Source organism: Drosophila suzukii, chromosome 3, assembly GCF_043229965.1.
Source record: "Drosophila suzukii chromosome 3, CBGP_Dsuzu_IsoJpt1.0, whole genome shotgun sequence".
Classification (NCBI taxonomy): Eukaryota; Metazoa; Arthropoda; class Insecta; order Diptera; family Drosophilidae; genus Drosophila; species Drosophila suzukii.
The window spans coordinates 15,377,498-15,400,088 of record NC_092082.1 but is presented as its reverse complement, the minus strand read 5'-3'; the positions used below and the strand labels follow the sequence as shown (position 1 = coordinate 15,400,088).

Here is a 22,591-nt window from a genome sequence, read left to right as displayed (position 1 = left end):
TTATATAAATAATGGGCTAATCAGAATTCAGTAGGTCGCATGCCAAAGCTAGAGGTCATTAGCATTCTTGATTCTAAAGTTTTTGCCAGACCAGAGTTCGCTCCCAAAGGTCAAGAGCTCAACTTTCAGTTATCGCCCGATGTTCGATCTTCACGGTCGATTTGTTTTTGTACGGACGATGATACTTTCGGTGTTGGTTTTATTGCTCATTTGTGACCATAAAACATGGGCTAAATCTAATCAGGAACGAATCGTAGGTGGAGTGGAACTGCCCATTCATCTGTCACCCTGGTTGGCTTCCATTAGTATGCATGGAAACTATACTTGTAGCTCGGCATTGATAACATCCCAGTGGTTGGTCACAGCAGGACACTGCGTCTATTATCCGGATAGCTACTCCGTTCGCGCAGGATCTGCATCCGCAGATGAGGGTGGTCAGGGAAGGGATGTGGTGAGGATTATCCTTCATCCTGATTTTAACCTGCGAACTCTGGAGCACGACATCGCATTGCTGAAGATTGGCAAACCCTTCACTATTGGAGGAAGTGTTCAACTGGTAAAACTACCGCTTCCAGGACTTAATATCCTTCCCCGAACACTTTTTGTTGCGGGTTGGGGTAGTCCAGATGCCAATGATAGTGATGCGGAACCCAAGCTACGCGGCACATTGGTGAAGGTTATAGATCAGAGGCGTTGTCGTCGACTTTACTCATATTTGGATCGACCCATTACGGATGATATGGTGTGTGCGGCCGACGCTGGACGGGATCATTGCTTCGGAGATTCAGGAGCTCCCCTGGTTCACCGAGGCTGTAGCTATGGGATAGTATCCTTCGCTCATGGATGTGCTGATCCACATTTTCCGGGAGTCTACACCAGATTGGCCAACTATGTGACCTGGATATTACGAATCCTCGAAACTGATAACCAAATGAATTTCATTTACTAAGATAACAAATTAATAAAAAATTGTATTGTGTAACCCATATTTCTATATCTTATAAATACCTCATTGTGCCACTTTTCACATCACCCCGTTCGGAAGTCAGTTCTTCCTGGATGCTCATCGCTCCTGGAATACCCGATGCATTATACAATTCGCCAGCGTTTTCCCAGCCATCTGAGGAGCCGCTCTTTCTTCGTGCCCAGCCAAGGCGATAAACTCGTACCGCCGGTCGACGGCAAATTTGTGTAAATTATGTATTTGTGCATTTTGATTTCATTTAAACGAAGTTTCCTGATGGCCCCTGGCGCATGTCAAATATCAAAACCGAAACCAGCCTGCCAGCTAGCTGGCCACTTGCGCAACAGCCACATCCAGCAATCCATATCCATATCCAGCCCCATCCCGAATCCATATCCACAGCCACATCCCAATCCCAGCTGGCCAAAATATCACTGCCATATGCGGTGGGCGTGCTCCGTTAATGCTGCACTCTGGCGGCCCCCGAAATTAACATAATCGTGCTGCCGTTGCTGCTGGGATCGAGGATTCAGGTTGGGATTGGGCTTGGGGTTGCCTTTGCCCGATGTATCCGACATGAGTGTGATGCCCCAACAAAGTGTTGAATGCTGGCGCTGGCTGTCAAGTGGAGGCCCCCGGGCATTGGCACACTCAGTCGCCACCCGCTTAGTTGTGCAATGGGAGCATCAAAAGTGGTCTGACTTTTACATGGATTTTCTTCGCTTTTTTTAGTTAAAATAAAATTTTAATAATATGAAAATATGCTTAAAATTTGCATTTTCGCAAGTGTATGTGTGTTTTTGGGGAGAGGTGTGTGTTTCCATATATATAAAAGGGTATCAGCGTTGTGGGGTGTATACGCTTGCTATTTAGGCATGTAAATCTCTTAAGCATAAATTCACACCGAATCGAATTCTCTTTTATGTATATGTATATTTTGTTATCATTAAGTTACGCTTATACAATTCGTTACGTATTCTAGCCTAAATGTATACCATCATTTTGTTTTGTTTTCCTTTGTTTTAGTTTTCGATTTGCTCTTGTTATTATTCTTGTTCTTTGTATATGTGTTCAAAGGTTCTTGTAAATTTTAAACTAGTTACTATAAAAATGTTCAACAGCAAACTCGTGTATGCATTGGTGTCTTGAAGGTGGACCAAAAGCGAATGCACAAACAAATCAACTGTCAACTCGAAAAAATCGTAAAAATGTGTTTAAAAATCGATAGCCAAAAGCCATTAATAATTGTATTTGGTTTCTGCAACATGCGCGCACAATAAATTTCACAAAATAAGAACGTAAAAAATTTACAATTACAAGCACACATAAATTGTTTACCATTGTTTTTAACATGTTTTTTTTCCGACGCAATCTTTAAAGCTATATAACAATTTTTTAGTTTTCATTTTCGCATCTCTCGTTTGGACTCGATCGGATTTCCCACTACCGGTTTTGCGTTCTTGGTTTTTGCCTCAACAAGGGTACAACTTAATTAACAGTAAGTGATCAACTAAGGAAGTACTTGAAGATTGACAGTGGGCCATCCCCGACAACCACTCAACTTAAAGGGGGCACAATATACCCATGAGCTTTAAAAACATTAGATTTAGTGTGTGAATAGTAGGGAGAATAATTTCATAGTCAGTCGAGTGGCGTTGGGGATGCCTTATGCTATCTTATGGGCTGGTTTACAGGTTTAGTTATTGCAAATGTGTTAGACTCAAGTTGTGTTTGAATGTAAGCTTCCTGCGCGAAGTAGGCAGATTTCTCCACTCATCTTGGTTGGGTGTCGTTGCTGTTTCTACTCCTCCACACGTTCTATCGCTGGATCTTGGCTTTCTCTCTCACGTACATCACATATTTTACACTTTAATAATACTTCCTTACACATAATTTATTAATTAATTCATATTTTTCTCTTTGCAGTTATGTAGAGCTTAAATTGGTTGCTTCTGCTGCTATTGTGGCTAATGCTATTATTGGACAGCTCCATATACACCAGCCAGGCCTTGATTAGATGACGTTTCCTTAGTTGATGATCCCGCTGCTGCTCCTGCACACATTGCTCTTGATTGATCGGCTCCAGTTTACGACAAAAATGGATTTGTTGCTGCTTCCGGCTTGATCCACGGCATGTTGTTATTTTGCTGCAAAGTTCAAGGGATGGATAAGTATGTGATCGATATTTTTGCGTTCGCGTAAAACTAATTTGCGATAAATAAGCGAACTACATTCAGAATTTAGAGTTAGTTGAGCCAACTATAGGGATTAGTCTTCAGGTTTAATGTTTTTAGTTTGTTAAGAGGGGAGAGTCTACGAGTTAAATAGCGGAGCATGCACATTCGAAAAACATTTTACCCATTTGCATTTATTGCATATTGTATGTGTTTTATTTAAGCGTCCAAGCCTCCATTGATGGCTACAATTAGAAAATATTATGGATCAACTGGGTTTTAGCAGAGCTGTTTCTGGTTAAGATGCGTACGCTTTTTCAGAGGAGCAGCAAAGGAAAGTGGCTTAAAGGTAAGCATTAGTTGCATTTATACTCAGAAAAACCTTTTTTTTAATATGTTTTAAAATATTATCTTTAAAATACACGTAAATTTAATACTTTCTACTTTGTAAAAAACTGTACATTATAATTAAATATTAATGATAAACAGACTTTTTCTGAGTATGATAGTTAGGAGTTAAATATTTTTCAACCGAAGAATGCTGTTTCCTTTGCTACGCTCTCCAGTTGGCAGTTCGTAGTTCTCATACTTGCAAGTCAAACAAAGGGTAAGTAAACCAAGATAAATAAGGTTTCAACTGAACAAATAAACGCAAGCTAAACAATAAACAGCAGCTTCTGGCAGAGGATGTAGTAGTGAATTGGCAGTAACGACAACTTCAGCGGCACCTCACTCACTTCCAGCTTGCAGTTGTTGGCCGCCGAGGACGAGGGACCGAAACTCATGGCAGGCTCGGCCACAAAGCCCATGGGAGCCACACTAATTCCCGGGGTTTCGGCCAGCGAGTCGGATAGAGCGCTGCTATAGCTGGCAGCATAGCTTGAATAAAGTCTGGGAGTACCATAGTTGCTGTTGACATTGTTATTATTGGTGCCATTGTACATATAAGTTTCGTCAGCAGGTGCTGTTGGACTATTATAGTATGGACGCTCGGTGAATATATCCATGTTGCGGATGCCATCGATGCCAGGACTCGGACTTGCATAGCTGCTGTATATGGTGCTGTTGCTGGTGGAGCTATTCATGTTACTGTTGCTCAGGATATTGGTGCTGCTATTGCTCTGGTACGCAGAGTTGTAGACCTGCGAATTCTGCTGTGGCTGGAGGATGGTGGCGGAGGGAATGATGGGATTACTAAACGCACTCAACAGCTGAAATTCACCCACGGACGGAGGCCCCAAGTTGAGGCTAGTGGGACGCACGGGAGGCGGAAGTTTTGGCTAGGATATCGGGTATCGCATGCAATAGTTGCTCAAAACGAAATGACAGAAGGACAAACGATAGTAAAAGGAAACAAAATGCACACGTGAAATGATAAGATAGTTTCAAAAAGTAAACAGAAATATCGATAAATCATCAGACAGCAAAACCTCAATAAAATAATTAAGATACAAGTACAAGTAGGTAGAGTTTCCCTAACACCGCAGACGCATTTTTATCCTCCAAGTGCTAGCAACTCACCTGTGAAGTCGCACTAACGCCACCCATTACGGGCGCCCAGGGGTCCTGGTTCATGCTGACTGAGAAGGGAGCCTGCTGTTTAAGCTGATTGATGGACGGCACCTACAGAAAGTAAGTAATTACTCTTAGCTTGTTTACATCTTTAAGATTAGATCATTAAACTCCACTCACGGCTGGCTGCTGCTGCTGGAATAGATTTGTCTTCGGTGGCATCACGGTATCGCTGAAGGGATTGTATGCCGGCTGATTACCCGTTTGCGTCTGTGGCGCAATCGGTTTGATCAGATTGTCCAAGTTAACCAGCGCGGAGTTCTCGCCGAGGAAGGAATGGGCATCCTTCAGCGGTTTCTTTGCCGTGGCGCCCGTCGACGGATGCACACTGCTGCTTATGGCTCCATTTCCGTAGTTCGCCGATAGCGGATCCATGTCGTCGAGCAGAGACGCTGAAAATGTTTGCTCGGTGATAAGCTTGAAAGCGATTATAAGTGTTGTATGAAAGACTTACCATTGTTGTTGTTGGAGGCGTTGGAATTGCTTAGCTCACTCTTGTTCCGGTTAGTAATTAAGTCAAACTCATCAAACTCGGGGGATTGTTTCTGGAATTTAAATAAATAGTCCGACACATTGGTAATTGAATTACAATAATGTAATAAATAGAAAAATCTGATTTTATAATTTAATTAGCTGAATGCAATTAGACAACTGATAGTAAATTGAATTATCTATGAAGTGCATTGAACTAAATAACTGCAGTTAAAACCGTGGCTAAGAGATAAGCTTGTTGTTATTATATGCCAAAGAATCTTTACCTTTATGGCGCCTGTTCCCAGGGCTTTCCAGGGATCATCCAGGCCACCCGCGCCCTGAGGTGCTGCTCCTGCCGCCCAGGGATCCGCCAAACCACCAGCTGCTGCTCCTCCTGCCGCTGATGCTGCTGGCTCAGCCAGCCAAGGATCCGCAGATGAGCTGCCATTGCTTGCCGCATGACTCACGGGTGCAGCTCCCAAAGCTCCGACAGCAGTTGATTTTATTAACCAGCCTTCAGCTGGAGCTCCCGCCGGAGTGGCTCCACGTCCGTTTTGGTTGGCATTTCCATTGGTCTGTAGCCAGCCCTCGTTGGAGGAGCCAGAGGCCACCGATGGCGACTGGGTGCGACCACCCCATGCATCGTTTCCAGCTGCTGCACCCAATGGCGCCGAGCTCATCGGCACTCCGGCTCCCATGATGGTACGAGGTGCAGCGGAGGGATTCCAGGGGTCCACTTGTGGCGAGGAAGTACCCGACCAGGGATCGGACAATTGGCTGGGAGCTCGGGGACCAGGAGTGGCCCAGGGATCGACCACAGCTGCTGGAGCGCCGCCTGCAGCGCCCAGCGGTGGACTCGAGATGCTCGTGGCGCCTAGCGAAATGTCCAGCAGATCTAGCAAATGACTCTGGGGTTCCTCCTTCTTGGGCGCGGGAATAGGTCGTCCATTTGGATCCCTGACAAAGTAATGATTTAATTAGCATCGAAATAAGATTGTTATTTATCTTTCTTCACTCACTTGAAATCCTGCTCACTCTGGCTGAGGGCAAGTTGCAGACGCACATCATCGCTGCGCCGCTTGGCCTCCTCCTGTTCCGCCTCCTCCCGTGACATTGCCATGGCCAGCTGAAGCTGAAGCTCCTCCTCGCCGGCCGTCTGCGGCCGAACCATTTCCAGCTCGGATACGGACTTGGGTGGTTCTTCCTGCCAGCCCGGTGGTAGATCCCGCTGCGAGGGTCCGTCAATGTACCCATCGCTGCCGAAACCACTCGGGTGCTGGGAAAATCGCTCCTTGGCCTTTAGCGCCTTTACACGCTCGTTCTTTAGCCGCTCGTCATCTTTCAGGAGATTCACCAGCTGCTTGGCCTTCTCACGGACATGGGTGCCCTGATCCTTGCCCTCCTCGAAGTAGACGAATTCCCGCAGCGTCTGAATGGCGAAGATGTTCTCCTTGCACTGTTGGGCCACCTTTTCCGTGCCGGTCTTGATCAGGTACTCCAGCAGGATGAGTGCCTTGTAGACGTGGCGCCAGTTCTTGCCGTGGTCGTTGAGACGCTTCCAGATCATTTGCATGATTTCCGAGAAGGCCACCACATTGTAGGTGAGATCCGCTATCTCTCCCATGATGGCGGCCGAAGGACCCCACGGGTCATTCGAGGTGGCCTCGCGCACTTTGACCTATTTTAAAATTGAGTTGGGTTAATTTTTTGTAATATTTGCTTTTGATTGCAGATCAATCATATCACTCACCTGAGCATCGGAGTAATTGTGCGCAAGGTTCTTGATGTTTCTGCGCAGACCAGCGACATTGACCTGCATATCGTCCTTTTGCTTTCTCACTGTGTGACGAAAAGGATGGAAACGGGTGTTAGCATGGCTATATCTTGTCGATCCTACCCTCGAACGGAATAGGGAGTTTCTGGGTGGATTGTTGGAAAGGGTTAGGTTGTTTTCGGGTTAAGTTCTGCTATCGAAAAGTCCCGCTTTGATGTGGATGCGAATAGGTGTGGCGTGAATTTGGGATTTGAGTTATTTTTTGACAGTTTCTGTGAAGTTTTCTGAAGTGTATTCCGAGATTAAAAGTGTTAAATATGTGTCGGTTTACAAAATCTGAACAAAAACAAACAGAAACAGAAACTGGTGAAGACAAATCGGTTCCAGTGGGTTTTGGAACCTATGTGGAAGGTGTTACGTGATCTATGTGGTGAGTTTTGCTGCTCTGTGTTGCTGCTTTGTGTGGTGAGAGTTGAAACTCGAATTCAAATCGAATCGATTCGTTTTAATATATCCCATTTTTATTTTGCGATGCTTTTTATTAAAAGAAATTGAAGGTAGATGGGATGTGATTGACATTGAGACTTACTTTTCGTTTGTTTTTGCGTTTGACTTTGCTTTTTATTTTCTATACAGAAACTTTTGGCTTTTGCTTGTATAAGCTACAGATTCTTTGCACTTTTTGTTTTTTAATCGTTTTGGTTTATGTTTATTGCTGTTTAAGTGCTCCAAAGCAAGCTAAATATGAGATACAAGATAAATACAATCAAAATACATAGTAAAAGAGTACACATACGGATATACATATTTATATATAGTCAAATGTCGGTTGTTGCTGTTGTTGCAATGGTGCAAAACACACAATTAAGTAGATAAAGTAAATGCCAAACTCAAGGGAACCAAACAAAGAGTGAAAGCAAACTTAAAAAAATAGAAATGGAAGCCTCTGAATTTAAAACGCTGCTTTAAAAACCACACCGGACCTTAGAATACTAGATATGCCCAGTCCAGAGGCCTGGTCTCCTAGAAGAAATAATTCAATTTGCGGGAAAGCGAAATGCAGACAGAAGGGAAAAACAACACGGCGAAAAAATAACACAAAACACAGAAAAGTGTATATTCCTTAATATTTCCAACGCGACTGGGCAATACACTGTACGAATAACAGCCAAGAAAGAAAATTTAAATTTGAAACCGTTTGTACATAAAGAATACTACAGAAAAACTTATTTACAAATAAACATTAACTCTTTACAGTCAGAAATTAAAGTTTTGTTTTAATATTTGGTACACTTTAAAAGGTGTTTAAGAAGTATTTTAAATAATGCAAGGAACATAAAAATAATTAAAGATTCCTGGAAAACCCCTCCTTTTGTAAACCCTCTTTCGAGAATTTCCTTTTTCAAGACACCCGACAAAATCACTCATTTAGCTAATAAACCCCACTGCCTCAAACGCCTTTGCTTGAACTTAACCCATGGCAGACCGAAGCAAGAAGCCGCAAAAATGCAAAATAACCAAGCAACAAGAATCAAATGTGAACAGACTATTGTCTACGGCCATGTCTGGATATGCAAATTCTGCGACCAAGCTGCATTATGCATTAAATAGCAGCCAGCACCCACAGCGAGAAATTATAGCAAATGAATTGATTTTTCCCCTCCCTGTTCACGGTGTAGGTCTATTTTTAAAAGCAAAAAGTGCACTCCGTATAATCAAATTGTTATCGATTTGGTAGCAAAAATTCTTAGAGAACTTGGAATTATGCGGTTCTTAACCATAAAGAAATCCGATTATATGTATATTGCAACCGGCTGACCGTTGCAAAGTGTGTTGATTGAAGATAAGATAGCTACGTGCATATGTACCAAACCAGACGACGTGTTTTAAGATTGTTTGTGGCAAAAGCAGATAAACCCGCATTTTGTCACAATGCGTGTGTTACATATAAAGTAATTTCCAAGATTTTATAAGGTTATCAAATTTATTAAAAATATATTATCGGGCAATTAATATATATAACAAATATTTTCTTTTTGATAAGCGAATACCACATTTTATAAGGGTCACGATAAGGTGTATCTGTATACTAATTTCTTTGGAAATTGTTATAAAACTATAAAAGATGGAGCTTGAACTAATAAACCAGTTTTTATAGCAATTAGACAGTAGTTGACCCCAACGAACCTAAGAAAATGTATATAGGTACTGTTTTAAAATCTAAGACTGTTAAATAGCGAATATTAACTGGTTTATAAGTGGGAAATCATTGTAGATTCTGATATAACCACCGTTCTTTTTGCCGTCTGACAAGTTCCATTTATTTTTGTTTATTTTTCGTGTAAACAACGCTCTTGACACATATCGAAGAGAGCCGGCAGCGGCGAAACTCCATCGAGAACCGCCTCGAAACTGTAACTCACAGATAAACCCGTTCCACAAGTATTCCAGCTATGCGAGAAACCGAGTGATAACGTGGGGGAATACTCGTATCCGGAGAGCAAAATTCATTGACCGATCTGCAGACAACGATCGTAGTGAAAAAGGGCTGTTTGTTTGTTTTCATTTAGCCCCAAGAAGGCGAAATAATTCAATTAAATGTCGCGCAGTAAGACGGCAGAGACAAATAAAAAAACTACGCAAATGAAGTGCAAGAAATACTGGGTGGGGCGGGGTGGTGGTTCCTGGTCTGTTTTTGTCATGGTGGTTGCCTGAACTTGAGCAAATTGAATGCCAGACAGGGAAGCCAAGGGGGCGAGGGGGTGGCAATGGAGCTTTCTTTGTGTTTCTGCACTTGACTTTCGGCACAACGTCGCCGTTTTATTGCCAAAAATATAAGTACGCCTGTGTGGGTATCAAAACAAACAGAATGGTGAACGAGTTGCGAATCACTTTGTTTCAAGGCAGAGAGCCTTGACGGCAGCGGTTCAATGAACGTAGTGAAAAAGCTCCAAAATACCGCTCCAAACACCGAACAGAACTGAAAACTGAAAAGGAACCGGTGCTCCGTGCGATGTGTTACCCGATTGATATACGCGATGGAACTGATCACTCCGGGATCGCTCGTTATATCTAAAAGCAATTAAAGGCGAGCAAAATATTCCACATTCACGAGGCTGTTTGACGTGCATTATTGTCAGGCGTTTAGCATGTTTCCGCTAAGGTGAAATATTGATGAAAGTCTGTCAGTAACCCCATAAAGATTGTATTCTTTGAATAGAATTTTTCTGCTTCCTCTATATTTTATCTGTTTACCATCTGTCGAGCTTTTCTTTTCAAAATTTTGTTTAGCTAAGAGCGAACTTGTCTTTAAGAGCAGCTATTAACTTTATTCTAAGCTCAGAAAAATCTTGAAAACTCTGACTTGAAAATCCTGAAATTCTAAAAAAAAATGTGTAGTATCTAACAGATAATTAAAGTAATGAAATTATTCCAGTTTAGTAATCAGATCGTCTTCAAATTGCGAATAACAAAATGTGGAACGCTTTAAAGATCATAACAAACAAAAAAGTTTTGCGAAGGTCTGTTGCTTTCAATTCAGAATTTAAAACATCAACATGTTATCGCACTTTAAACATTAATTTTGTATACGTTATGATGACTAATGAAATTCTGTCTATAAAAATCTATCTTTTTTTTATACTTTTGTTGTTCTTTAAGAAATATTGTGCCTTGAAACTTCTGCTTATCTGCCTCATATATAAGTCAAATCCCGATCCTCTTATGGAATTTCCACTGTCTGAAGATACGCTTCTTTTGCAAACCAAATGTTTGCTTTTGGTTTACGGTTATCTGAGCTCTAGAGATGTTTTTCTATTAGCATCACCGACCGGCGAAAAGGGTCAACCGCTGACGACGAAGGTCACTGTTCGCTTGATGATGCTGCATGCTGCCCACTGTGCAACATGATCGCCGGGCCCCTCCCCCTCCCCCACCCACCGTCAGTGTTGCATTTTCCAGGCTTGCTGCATCTGTTGTAAATGCGGGCGTACATTACATAGGTGCCATATGTATATACTAACGTGTACATGGGTGCTTCTAGTGACTGTGTGTGTGTGTGTGTGTGTGATAACGAGTCAGAAATGCGATTAGATTTCATTTGTGTCACTCAAACTGCCCACACACACACACAGACGCACTGATGGGGGCCCAAATGTGCGAAACTTCATTCATTACTCATACGCCCCCCTTGCATACCCAAACCCGTTTTCACCTACGCCCCTGGCAACCCTGGAATTACTATGTATGACTAATCATTCGACCGGCTAACGGCACTTATCAAATTAAAACAACAAAAAAAAAGAAGAAGCGTTATCAATAAACATAGTTTAAACTGTTAGCGGGGAATTACATTTAGGGGGATCTCTAACTACGAAAATCATTATTCTTAAAAAGTAATCCCCAAGAGAGAGACAGAGAAATATGTTTGTTGCCCCCTCCCACTTACTCTTTCGCTCACCTGCAATGTTGCTGTGTTTATTGTTGTTTTCGTTGCTTCACTGCAGTTCGCCTGTACGTGTGTGTGTGTGTGTGAGTGGGTTAGTTGTGTGTGAGTGAGTGGGGGGCTCCGTGTGTGTCTGTTGTTTGTGTGTGCGACTCCTCCTCCCCAACTAGTTTTCTTTTCTATATTTTACGACTTTCTTTTCTTTCTTTTTCGGACTCGAATAGACAAATAGACACGGTCACAAGATGACGATGACGACAATGCGACGTCAACAAAAGGAAAAAACAGGAGAGCTGCGCGCACGATACGGATATCCAAGATCCTGGCACTCTTTCGACTTTTCGGGGGTCTCGAATGTCTCGAATGCACTGCGAAGATAGTAATACAGCTTATTTACTTATTTTTTGCACCACGGAACTATTTCTTTCTTTCTTTTTTTTTCTACTCTTCGCTTTGCAGTGTGACCATGTTGTGTTCGAATTTTGGGACGATTTTTTAACACAAAAACGTAAGAAAACGTAGGTGTCGGCAAAACGTAAGTGTCAGTAAAAAGGCGAGACAGCCTCAGCGTAAGTGTCAGTGAAAAGGGGAGATGGAAGATGCGAACGTAAGTGTCAACAAAACGTAAGCCACCGTAAGTGTCAGTAAAAAAGGGAGATAGCCTCAGCGTGTCAGTGAAAAAGGGAGATGCAAGATGTCTAGCATTTATACCGCCCGATTAAAAAATACCTGTGTAGGTATTAAAATATACCAAAAATACTCCAAACGGGCACCGTGCCAACATGGACTAACGCCATATTCTCACTCCAGTTTCTGGGCACTTTTCCGTACACATCCCACTCAAATCCTTAAATGTCAAATTGTTTACAATATTTTAAGAGTAAGATAACACTAGTTTAGTAATTGTATAAAATATTGTTTTATAAAGGCCATGAAACGCACTGTTATGCTTAGTGCTTCGTTTTTAAAGGAGACCGGCTTTAAATTTGGGTCGGAAACAATTGAGATTAAATATTCTTCGTAATTTGACTTCAATGTAGACAAAGTGTGGTAAGTTTAGATAGCGTAGACTCAAACTATTGATAAATTTATAAAATTAGACACAAACCATATTTTAAAATTTCTCAGAAATTAAAAGAAATTGCCAGAGGGTCAAAGAGAAAGTCGCGGTTGGTGTTACCAGATCCGGAAAAATAAGACTCATGTTCATGAAAAGGAAGAACACATGGCGCCTTGATTCAAAAATATTGCATTTTTGAGCTTGATAAAAGTGTAGGAACAGAGAAGAACGAGAATGGATAATATAAAAAATAGGAGAAAAAAAGGGGGAGAAGGTAGCAACAATTTTGAAAAGATAAATTTAAAATTTGACTCCGCAAAACAGGACCCAAGCATAGGCAGTTTGAAATAGTCAAGGACACCTAATTAATCGATATGCAATTAACTTCTTCATCTAGTTTTTTCTATAGATCGAAAAAAAGACCTAAACTTAAATCCTACCAAAATGTTCATAAATTTAACAAAATTATACTATGTGGTTTAATTTATTTAGTTCCGACATCCACCACTTACAGTTTCCTAACATGGCGCCGCTAATGAAAAGTAACGTCTTTTTTCCACTTTGGAAAGTCTTCACCATCAAGATTTCTAAATTGAAAAAATAAGAACAGCTACAATTTCGATTTTTATTTACGATTTTATTTAGAATACCATTTTCATTTTCATATAGTTACACGCTAAAATCTATTTTCTCATTTTGTTAACGAACTGATAACAATATTTTTTTCTCGTTTTTCATCTTTTATTCGTTTTTTTTTCAGTTTGTGCATGTGCACGGCTACGGTTGTGTTTGTGTGTGTGGTTTTGTGTGTGTGTATGTGAGTGAGTGCTTTTCGTTATAAACATTAGCTCGATGCGATTTGTTGTTGCTGTCGTTTAACTCTAAGTACCTACTTGTAGATGTTCAACGTTCGTACGGGTATACAGTTTTTAAATATAGATAATGTGTATTTGCAGTTGCATATTCGATATCGCCACCTTCCATTTCCATTGGTTGTTTTTCGGTTTTCAATTTCATTGGTTAAAAAAATTTAATATTTGAAAATCTATATTTTTTGAATTATTTCGGGGTAGTTTCCCTAATTTCCGTGAAAATGAAAACCGAGAAACAACCATCTGCCAACGCCAAAACACACATACGCGAAATTGAGCCCCCAACAAATAAGCTTAAATCATAAGACTGTCCTCGTACGTTTGTCCTGATTTCGAAATTCTCTCGAAATCGACGAAAAAACTCAACAAAAAAGCGTCCGGTCCGACAAACTGTTCGATTTAGCGATGGCTTAAATAAAACATAAGAACTAAGTTAACTTAAGGCATACAAATCCGAGACTCGCTCCTTCCGCCGTTTGCATGCTGCTCCGCCCGACCTCCATCGATCTCCATCGATTCCGCCTCCTCCGTTCGTCTGCGATTTACAGTAAAATAATATGTTTTATTCGGGGAATCCCCCCGAGGAGCCTAACACCCCAGTGTGGAGGACTCACTCCTCCGGCGGTTCCTCCGGTATCTGCAGGCTCTGCGCCGCGTGCGGATACTCTGCGTGCACTGAGTTGGAGTGCACGGACTCGGAGTCCTCCTCCAAAGCATTCGCCTTGCTGGGCGGCGGTGTCAGTGCATCCACCGGTGGCTGCACCAGATTGGGGATATACTCCACCGTCTCGTACTCGGTCTTGGCCACCGCCTCGTGGTCCAGATCCCGCTCTAGAACCCGCTCCCTCTCCAGCTCCTGCTGCAGGGGATCCTGAACCGCCGGGGGAGCTGCCTCCTCCTGGGCCACACTGACATCCGTTTGGTTGAGTGGAGTGGCCGGTGGATTGGGCTCCTGTAGCTCCACAATCACGGGCAGCGTTTCGTTGGGTTTCGGTGTCGTGGTGCTGGTGGTCGTGGTGGTGGGTGCAGTGGTGGTTATCACCTCCTCGGCTGGAGCCACCTGGCTACTGGTCTCAGTGGTCGTCGTAGTGCTGGTCGTGGTCGTGGTCTCCTCTGTGCTGCTCGTGATAATGGGATTCGCCGTTGTGGACTCGTTCTTCTCCACTTCCGTCTCCACAGGAAGTGGCAGAGGCGGTGTCTGCGTAGTGGAGGTGGTCAGCAAGAGTGGTGTTGGCAGAGGAGCAATCACCGGACTGACCAGAGCGGCGCCAATGATCACCTCATTGCCCAGGGTGAGAATCGGCGGCAATAGCTTGTTGTTCGCCTTGATGGGCACCAGCATCTGCATCACCGGCTTGGCATCCTCGCGGCCTCCAAACTTCAGGTTGTGCACCAGCGAAGGCAGGTCCACCCTGTACAGCATGGGCAGCACAGTGCACACCTCCTGGTCGTTCTCGAAGCACTGGGATCTACCTCGGATTCGGGCCTCCTGGACAGCCATCAAGCGACACAACTCGTTCAGGCGCACATCACACATTATGGGATTGTCTGGAAAATGATTGGATAAGGTTAGTTGAATATCAAGATCATTAAGATTATACGTAGCTTGAGTTTAAATTAGTAAATATAAACACGAACTAACATATTACAACTTTAGGGCTATTAAAAATTGATTAGATGCGCATTTTCTTTAGGTATATTATATTAATGATGTAAAAACGCCTGCTAAATGGTCTTCTCTTTTATTACCAAGCCCTTAATCAACAAAAATAATTTTTTTTATAGGTATGAACCTCAAAACAGCGTTATACGTTGGAAGTAATACATGAGATCATTGTAGAACATTGGATAACAACGCAAGATCGATAAGAACATTAGCTTTTAAACTGTCTAATTATAATAGTAATTAATTGAGGTCTTACCTCTCTACAAACTTCTTAAGAAAAACAGGTGCAACTTAAATATACCCCACTAATGACATACCATCTAGATGTATCTCCAGTTTTCCGGGAACATTGTGATTTTTGCAGCGCGTGTTGGTGACGAGTTCACTTGATATGGTCGAAATCTGGTTGTTGGTCAAGTTGGCCTGGCACAGCACGGGCAGACCCTTGAAGTCCTGCTCCAGCTTGGTGATATTGTTGTACGCCACCTTCAGGATCTTCAGGTTAGGCAGCACGGTCTGAAAAAAGAACAATACCATTAGTATATTAAAAGGCAAATTCAGAGGTAACCATTTACCATTTCCAAGGGTTTGAGCTCCGCCAATTGATTTCCGGTGAGGTCGAGAATTTCCAAACGGATCATGCCATCGAAATCACCCACCTGGAGGTGCTCCAATCGATTTCCGGCCAGATTGAGTATGCGCAGATAGCCCAGACCGGCCAGAGCTCCATTCAGGGAATCGATTCTGTTATTATCCAGGTCCAGATTGACAAGGATCAGGTTCTGCACTCCTTGGGGATCGGGTAGCAGCCGTTGGATGCGATTGCTGGACAGCAGGAGGGTCTTGAGCGAACGCAGTCCGTGCAGTTCCGCCATCGAGAACTCTTCGATGTCGTTAAAAGAGAAGTTCGCAACCTTCAACTTGAGAATCGGCAGTAGTGACGAATTCAACGATTTGATGTGGTTACTCCCCATCAGCAGGGACTCCACCTTGGAGCAGCTGGCGAACTCGTCCCGGGAAAGGTACTCCAGCTCATTGTTGTCGGCCAGGACCTCGGAGAGATTGACGGCGTTGCGGAAGACGCGATCGAAGGACCTCAGCTGGTTGTAGTGTATATGCACCGTCTCCAGGCTGTGCATTCCCTCCATATTGGCGGGAAGTCGTTCCAGCCGGTTGTTGTGGGCCATCAGCAGACGCAACTGACTACTATCCGGCAGCTCTCCATCCAGCGTTGTGATGTTATTCGCATTGATGAACAGGGACTGCAGGTTCTCCAAATCGTGCAGCGAACCATTGAGCGACTCCAGTTGATTTCTACCCAAATGCAGGATCAACAGGCTCTTGGGAAAAGAGCCCCTGTCCAAGCGCTGGATGATGTTGCTGACCAGGATCAGGTTCGTCACCTTCTGGATGCCCCTGAAGTCCTCCTGCTGCACCGCCCGTATGTTGCACCGCCCAATGTCCAGAGTCAAAATGCTCGGCATGTGGCTCAAGGCGTGCTTCGGGATCTCGTCGAGTTCGTTGTCGCCGATGCTTAGGTAGGTGACATTCGATAACCCGCGGAACGGCACCTCGGGCAGCGATCTATAAATAGAGACAACAAAACAAATCCATTACAATTTCGTATTGTTAGAAGGAGAGATACGGATTGGAGATATGGTCTTAAGAGAAGATCTACCATTTAAACAATTTAAAGATTAGTTAAAGCTTAGCTATCAGATGGGGTTTTCTCAAGTGTTTATTTTCTTAAATATGATTGATGTGCACATTTATATCATTCGTACCTGAGTGAGAACAGTCTTTGGTAAATATTTACAATGAATGAGACGACTTTACTGACTATGTTGTATTAGATGGGTCTAGTTATCAAAAAAACTTCTGAAGAATGAAAAATAAATGAAGGACCTTATGTTCAACTACTCTTTTATGCAGCCTTGAAAAAAGTGATACATTTTGTCTAGTTGGGTATTTCCCCAGTGTAATCATGAAAATAATTGGTTTAATAGATAACATTAGATCGCTGATGACATTTTGTGCTGTTCTTGCGTATTTTTATTAGAGTCTGAGCAAAGCAATATTTATTAAAATCAAGGGGTCTAACTCGGATAGTTAATGGTTCAAGATTGTTATTCAGATTGTTTCTCCCATTGTAGATCCATAATTAGATGGCAGATGGCTTACTACTTCTAACATATTACTTAGTATTTTTCGTATGATTTTATGAATGGTTTCTATGATGTGAGAGCAATGCCCCTTAAATCTGATTCACGCCATGACAGTGATTCAAGCCAATCTGTAATTAGTTTGGAATGGGCCCATATCATGTTTCGCATCCCTGGTCTATCTTTGGACCTGATGACGCAGCCTTATCAGGGGCTACGGCCCCCGAAACCGCCCCGTCCCGCTCCGCCGCACCTGATCAGTATCTTTATCGACGTCTGCAGGTGGCTATTAAGTTGTCGCCGTCGAGGCGCCAAACGGCCCCCAAGAACAGCAGATTCATGATGGGAACTGGGCTGGATGGCGTGCCAAGTGCATCCTTGGCGCCCGTTATTGGCATGGGATGTGGGATATATGGGATGGGGTGCATCAGATTGATTGGCAGGCTCTATTTTTAGCCAGACGATCTTGATTGATTGCTCCGGCTCCGGGGAGGAGTGCAACTTTATCTGCGAGCTGGGCTTGTCAAGCCTTGATTATGTAATGAGTGAAGCCGGACGAGATGGATGTTCCTCGGCTACTGTATCCATAATGGGCCCGTTGAACTTGAGCACATAGATATCAAGACAGATCGATGGATGGATGCTTTGCTATGTGCGATGTGCGATGTGCGATCGTGCAGAGATATGTATCCACAATTCCTTAACGTCAGCGGTATAATTGTCACACGACCTAAACTGGCCCCTTGATCATTGATTGAGCGTAATAATAAAATTCAATTGGACTGCCTGCTTCGCTCTTGACTGACCCCGGACCAAAGACCACAAAATACGGAGAGAACAGAGAGTCGTACCCCCCACCATATATGTATAAGAAACCCAAAATCATAAACAACAAACAAGCTAGGAACTTTCCATTTTAGAGTAATGTTTTTGGATGCTCTGTTATGTTTACTAAGCTTCCTGGAGCACTTGAGCAATCCGTTTTGTATTATCTCGCTTATGGGCCCAGACAGAACAGCTGGAAATATTCCATATGACACCGACACCGAATAAATTATGTGCGAGTAGTTATAATAATCAATGGCCAGGCAGCCAGCGAGTGAAGCCGTCAACACTCCTCACACATTTCTCAGGGTTGTGGCTGCACTCCGATAATGGTGGTAATTATGCGAGTCGAGCAATAATAGCCTCAAACAAATCTGCGAGTTATTGAACATATAATGCACATATAGTGAACCCCGAGCATGAGACCTTCTTATCGCCTGGGCAAAGCACAAGACCAAAGCCATCAATCTATCAAAAAGGCCACATAATCCGTACAGTACCCCATTCTTAAAGATTCGAGCCACCAGATGTCCTTATGTCCGTCCATTCAGTAGTTGCCCACACTCAACTTGATAACTCGATTACGGGCGATCGTAAAAAGTGATCATAAACATGAGATGATTATTTTTTGGCGCCACTCATAAAGATTTTATGTTTATAAACGAAATGAACAAAATAGTAGCTCTTATCAAAAATCACTTTCATCTGTGTTCCACATTCTAGCTGATCTGGGAAGTGTTCTCGCACTGGATTTATCAGTGTATTTGAATAGATCATTGGTATTCTTAATTGCACAGATTATAATACTTTTGGATTATTTTAGATTTGGTTTCCGAATAACTAAACTGTTTAGTATTTTATTAGAAAAGATAGAAAGGCAATCCAGCTTAAATGAAATCTGAAGTGAGCGATTTCTTTAAAGAGCTACACACGCCGAAAAAATAATCAATTCGGGAATTCCGTGCGTCTCACCATATCAGTTGTTTTGGGATGTTACGATCCCGCTCTGGCGCCACATAGAACTTAATTATTTTATTATTTTCAAAAATGTTTTAATAGGGTTTAAAAGAAATGTGAAAACATATTCACAACTGTTTTAAGAGTTTTTTGTAAAAGTGCAAATTTGTTTTTATAAAAGTCGTTCCATTATTCCTATAAGCCCGATTATTTGAAACTTCTCCCAGTGCATACGATTACGCATGTGTGGTAGCGGTACTTTTCCTGGCTGGGTTGGCATGATTTGGTCAAAGCGCGATATTAAGGCAATAGGTCAATTGTTATAAATTGACATCAATGTAAAAAGCGTTCCCCGAGCAGCCAGAATCGGAGGCAGTGGCATCAGAGGCACGCGCTCCCCGCCGGATTCTCGATTCTGGGGGAGATCGGCGATTGGGGAGATGGTGCACAACACTGATTCGATCAAGTCGGGTAATTAAATCATTTCGTTTTACATACAAACACACAAATTGCATTCGGACGATGATAAATCGAATAGTTTAATCTTAGAAGTGAAGATAACATAACCCGTAAAACAGATTTAAAAACACATTTTTCCCAGAACTAAAATGTTGCATTCTGGGAACTCGAATGGCTTTCAATATTATGGTTTCAGAATTATAATCAATCAAGGTTTTGTCAAAAATGGCCGAATATTAACCGAACTTGAAATCACAAATATATATAGAACTAAAACGTCGCTTTCTGGGAACTCGAGCGGCTTTCAATATTCTGGTTTCAGAATTATAAACAATCAAGGTTTCTTCAAAAATGTCCGAATATTAACCGAACTTGGAATCACAAATATATTGAAAAGAACGTGATTTTGATATGAGCATCATCATAAAGCCAGCTTATAAATTCTTAATACATTCTATGAAACAAAGATTAGCTTACTAAGAATTGTGCAGCTAATTATTCAAACAAACATGAATGATTAAATGATTCTTAATATTCGATTCAAAACAATACCACAATGGATCGATACCCGAAAAAAATGATCTAGTGAAATTTGGATTCCAATTGAGTTTTTGTGTTGGCATACAGTATTGAAAACTTTTTTGGAGCTCGAAATTTTGGTTTCTTTTTGCAGAATGAATTTCTTTGGGCACAAAGAATCATGACTCATAGTTAGCTTAAAATCGAGACTGGCTGTAGAACAACAGAGTCAAATATCAATGAACCCGCGGCAGGCGCTTATGAAATAGGCTCGAATGTTATTTCTATACCCGCAAGTGCATTTATTTATATTTGTTATTTATAATTGCCAATATATAAAAGACAATGCGACAGTGAATTGAAATTCATTCAGAGTCAGAGTGAGAAAACGTGCAGGCGCCGTTGAAAAAACGCTTTCAATAACTGCAGTTATCAATTTTGTGTACGCATTAAGTATACGTTGTGTACAGCCATCTATAAGCCGAAGTACATAATAGAATCCTCCCCACTGATACACACATGTGTATACGGTGATGATAAGACGATGATAAGGTATCAATTCAACAATAAGAAAGATTCTAGCTGCGGCGGAATCTTCATAGATGTTTAGTTGGTAGCGTATACAGAGTATGAGGATAGGATCCAATCGGATCCCAAGCCTGTTGGTAATTTGCAGCAATTCAATGCTACTTCCTAATTGAAAAATTAAATCATCTGGGCGGCAATTAAGATGCGACTGCATCCAGCTCCACCTCCACGTCCACCTCCTTCGCAATTTCGCCCAATTGAGCCATAGATAATGAGGCGGCACTGGGCTCTTTGACGTAAACAAACGACATTGTTATTGTTTTAGTATCTATATGGCTGTAAACAAGACCTGGGGATCCGATCTGAGGAGCACATTTTTTCGTGCATTTACATAAGCGTATTGAAATTTGTGTACATTTTGCATTATTATTTTTCGCTCGGTTTTTATTGGGTTTAAGGAACCTAAATTGATAGCCGGCCGAGCGGAAAATTCTGCCTTTCTGCGGAACACGGCTAGTAACCTTGAACTCCCCAACAAAGATATTTTGATTGAATCTATAGCCGGGAAATTTCCCCAATAAATAATTTACCTACCCCATTCTATAGCAATCGGCCCACGCTTCCATGAAATCTTGAGACCCATAGAACATGTTTTGGTAATATCTCTCTGCTAACTATATCCTTCCTTTTATATAGGTACATAAGTAAAACCAAATGTGTTTATTCTTTGAAGATATAGAAACAACATACGATTTGTATACCATAAATACAAAAGGTGATAATATTTGAAATACTACAATATGATTCATAGAACATGCCAATCTACATGTAAAATAAAATAAAATAAATAAAAACAGTACGCCCTGAAAAACCCCTACTTTTCTCACCCTCGGAAATTATAACCGAAACAATGATTCAACTCACTTTAAACCGTTCCACTGCATCCGTAGCTTGTACAGGTTAAAGTTCATATCCGTAAACGATTTCATTTCCAGGTCCTCGAGATGTGAATACGTGATCTTCAGGTCGATATGGGTGTCCGGGTTGAGCTTATTGGCCAGGCTGGTGACGACGGCATCGAAGGATTCAAGTTTCTCGCAGTAGAGCTCCACATGGTTCCAGGCCTTGCCCGCTTCGCAGGTGCAGGGCGAGATCTCCGGCCGCACGGAACACTGGAGGGTGGCCAGGTTGAGGACGGTGTACACGAGGGAAGTCATTTTGTCGAGTGATCGACCGGTTACTCGGTAATATCAATTTCACAATTCTTTGGCCAGGCAGAAGGGACACTTTTATTTGATCACTGAATCTGTTCACAAATCACGGGTTTTCAAGTTCGGTACTCGGGAAACGTTGCATTCGCTCGGGCGGCGGATTACCAACTGTTTGAGCAGGCCGCTCGGCAAAACACGGAAAACTCGGGAAATAACCCACTAGGCAAACATATGCGTGTGTGCGGGGGTTTCCATTGCAGCTCGGTTTTCCAGCAGGATTTTGTAGATACTATCAACCGCTGGCATCGGATTTCAGGGCAACACTGTCACTAGTTTTTCGTTTTTCTTTCGATTTTTTTGAAAAAAACACACGCGCACCACACTTCAAGATCCGTTGGGTTGATCGTATCGATTCTTAACGGCCGAGATATGCAGAGCTGGAGATGCTCCTCCTCCGCCTCTCCCTATCTGGCTAGACCTCTTGACCCGTTTGTATATAGATCGCCGATGCTCGGAATATTAATCTTCTAAAAAATTGTGTGTGTTAATTGTTGATTTCGAACACCGCGAGTATCGCTGAATATAATATGGCTATGGTGGCTGGTGATCACGTCTTTACTCCAGAACGTACAATACTCGACTGGGCTTCGGTGAGGATTCGTGAGTGCCTCTGCTTTCCGCTTTTTGCTGATGTTGCTGCCGGCGTCGCTGTTGCTGCTGTTGGTGCTGCTGCTGCTGCTGCTGCTGCTGCTGCTGCTGCTGGTCTTACTCTCTCCGATCTCTTGGCTCTCTCTATACCGAGATCTTTGAGCGGCTTTTTGGCTAATTGGGGACTTGGGACCCGGCTATAATTGTCCACAACACTCAATTACATGTGTTCCTGTTCTTTCGGCGCCAGGCATCAATCTCCATCTCTATCTGCAACTCAAT

The 22,591-nt window shown here is 42.5% G+C and overlaps 3 protein-coding genes across 8 annotated transcripts; 1 reads left to right on the top strand and 2 right to left on the bottom strand.

Annotated features, from left to right (window-relative positions):
• Nucleotides 1-101: 101 nt before the first annotated feature.
• LOC108011183 (trypsin) lies at nt 102-949 on the top strand. The gene has a single exon (XM_017076273.4). The coding sequence runs from the start codon at nt 140-142 to the stop codon at nt 947-949; it is 810 nt and encodes a 269-aa protein (XP_016931762.4). The 5' UTR covers nt 102-139.
• A 928-nt stretch (nt 950-1,877) lies between these two features.
• On the bottom strand, nt 1,878-11,861 carry lqf (epsin homolog lqf). 6 transcript variants are annotated; one of them, XM_036814738.3, is made up of 10 exons: nt 11,418-11,861; nt 7,548-7,696; nt 6,935-7,023; nt 6,204-6,862; nt 5,469-6,141; nt 5,165-5,255; nt 4,831-5,102; nt 4,660-4,761; nt 3,876-4,418; nt 1,878-3,111 (listed from the first exon to the last, which is right to left on the bottom strand). In XM_036814738.3, coding segments are annotated over exons 2-10 (2,490 nt in total). In that variant the 5' UTR covers nt 7,549-7,696; nt 11,418-11,861; the 3' UTR covers nt 1,878-3,051. The 6 variants fall into 6 exon arrangements, with proteins under 6 accessions (XP_036670633.3, XP_036670635.3, XP_036670638.3 ...); XM_036814740.3 differs by having other exon boundaries at nt 3,876-4,298; nt 11,418-11,860; XM_036814743.3 differs by lacking the exon at nt 3,876-4,418 and adding an exon at nt 3,323-3,383 and having other exon boundaries at nt 11,418-11,857.
• A 1,217-nt stretch (nt 11,862-13,078) lies between these two features.
• On the bottom strand, nt 13,079-22,303 carry ltl (larval translucida). Its single transcript, XM_036815351.3, has 4 exons — nt 21,375-22,303; nt 15,576-16,584; nt 15,318-15,516; nt 13,079-14,882 (listed from the first exon to the last, which is right to left on the bottom strand). The coding sequence occupies exons 1-4, from the start codon at nt 21,665-21,667 to the stop codon at nt 13,945-13,947; spliced, it is 2,439 nt and encodes an 812-aa protein (XP_036671246.3). The 5' UTR covers nt 21,668-22,303; the 3' UTR covers nt 13,079-13,944.
• Between the last annotated feature and the right edge of the window lie 288 nt (nt 22,304-22,591).

What these genes read in the sequence shown, in the direction of transcription:
- LOC108011183 (XM_017076273.4), top strand. Translation starts at nt 140, where the DNA reads ATGTTCGATCTTCACGGTCGATTTGTTTTTGTACGGACGATGATACTT.
- lqf (XM_036814736.3), bottom strand. An exon ending in ACAATTACTCCGATGCTCAG is followed by an intron (nt 6,863 to 6,934) that starts GTGAGTGATATG and finishes ATTTTAAAATAG; the next exon opens with GTCAAAGTGCGCGAGGCCAC. An exon ending in CAGAGTGAGCAGGATTTCAA is followed by an intron (nt 6,142 to 6,203) that starts GTGAGTGAAGAA and finishes TTACTTTGTCAG; the next exon opens with GGATCCAAATGGACGACCTA.
- ltl (XM_036815351.3), bottom strand. Translation starts at nt 21,667, where the DNA reads ATGACTTCCCTCGTGTACACCGTCCTCAACCTGGCCACCCTCCAGTGT. An exon ending in AGCTCAAACCCTTGGAAATG is followed by an intron (nt 15,517 to 15,575) that starts GTAAATGGTTAC and finishes TTCTTTTTTCAG; the next exon opens with ACCGTGCTGCCTAACCTGAA. An exon ending in ACTGGAGATACATCTAGATG is followed by an intron (nt 14,883 to 15,317) that starts GTATGTCATTAG and finishes ATCATTTTCCAG; the next exon opens with ACAATCCCATAATGTGTGAT.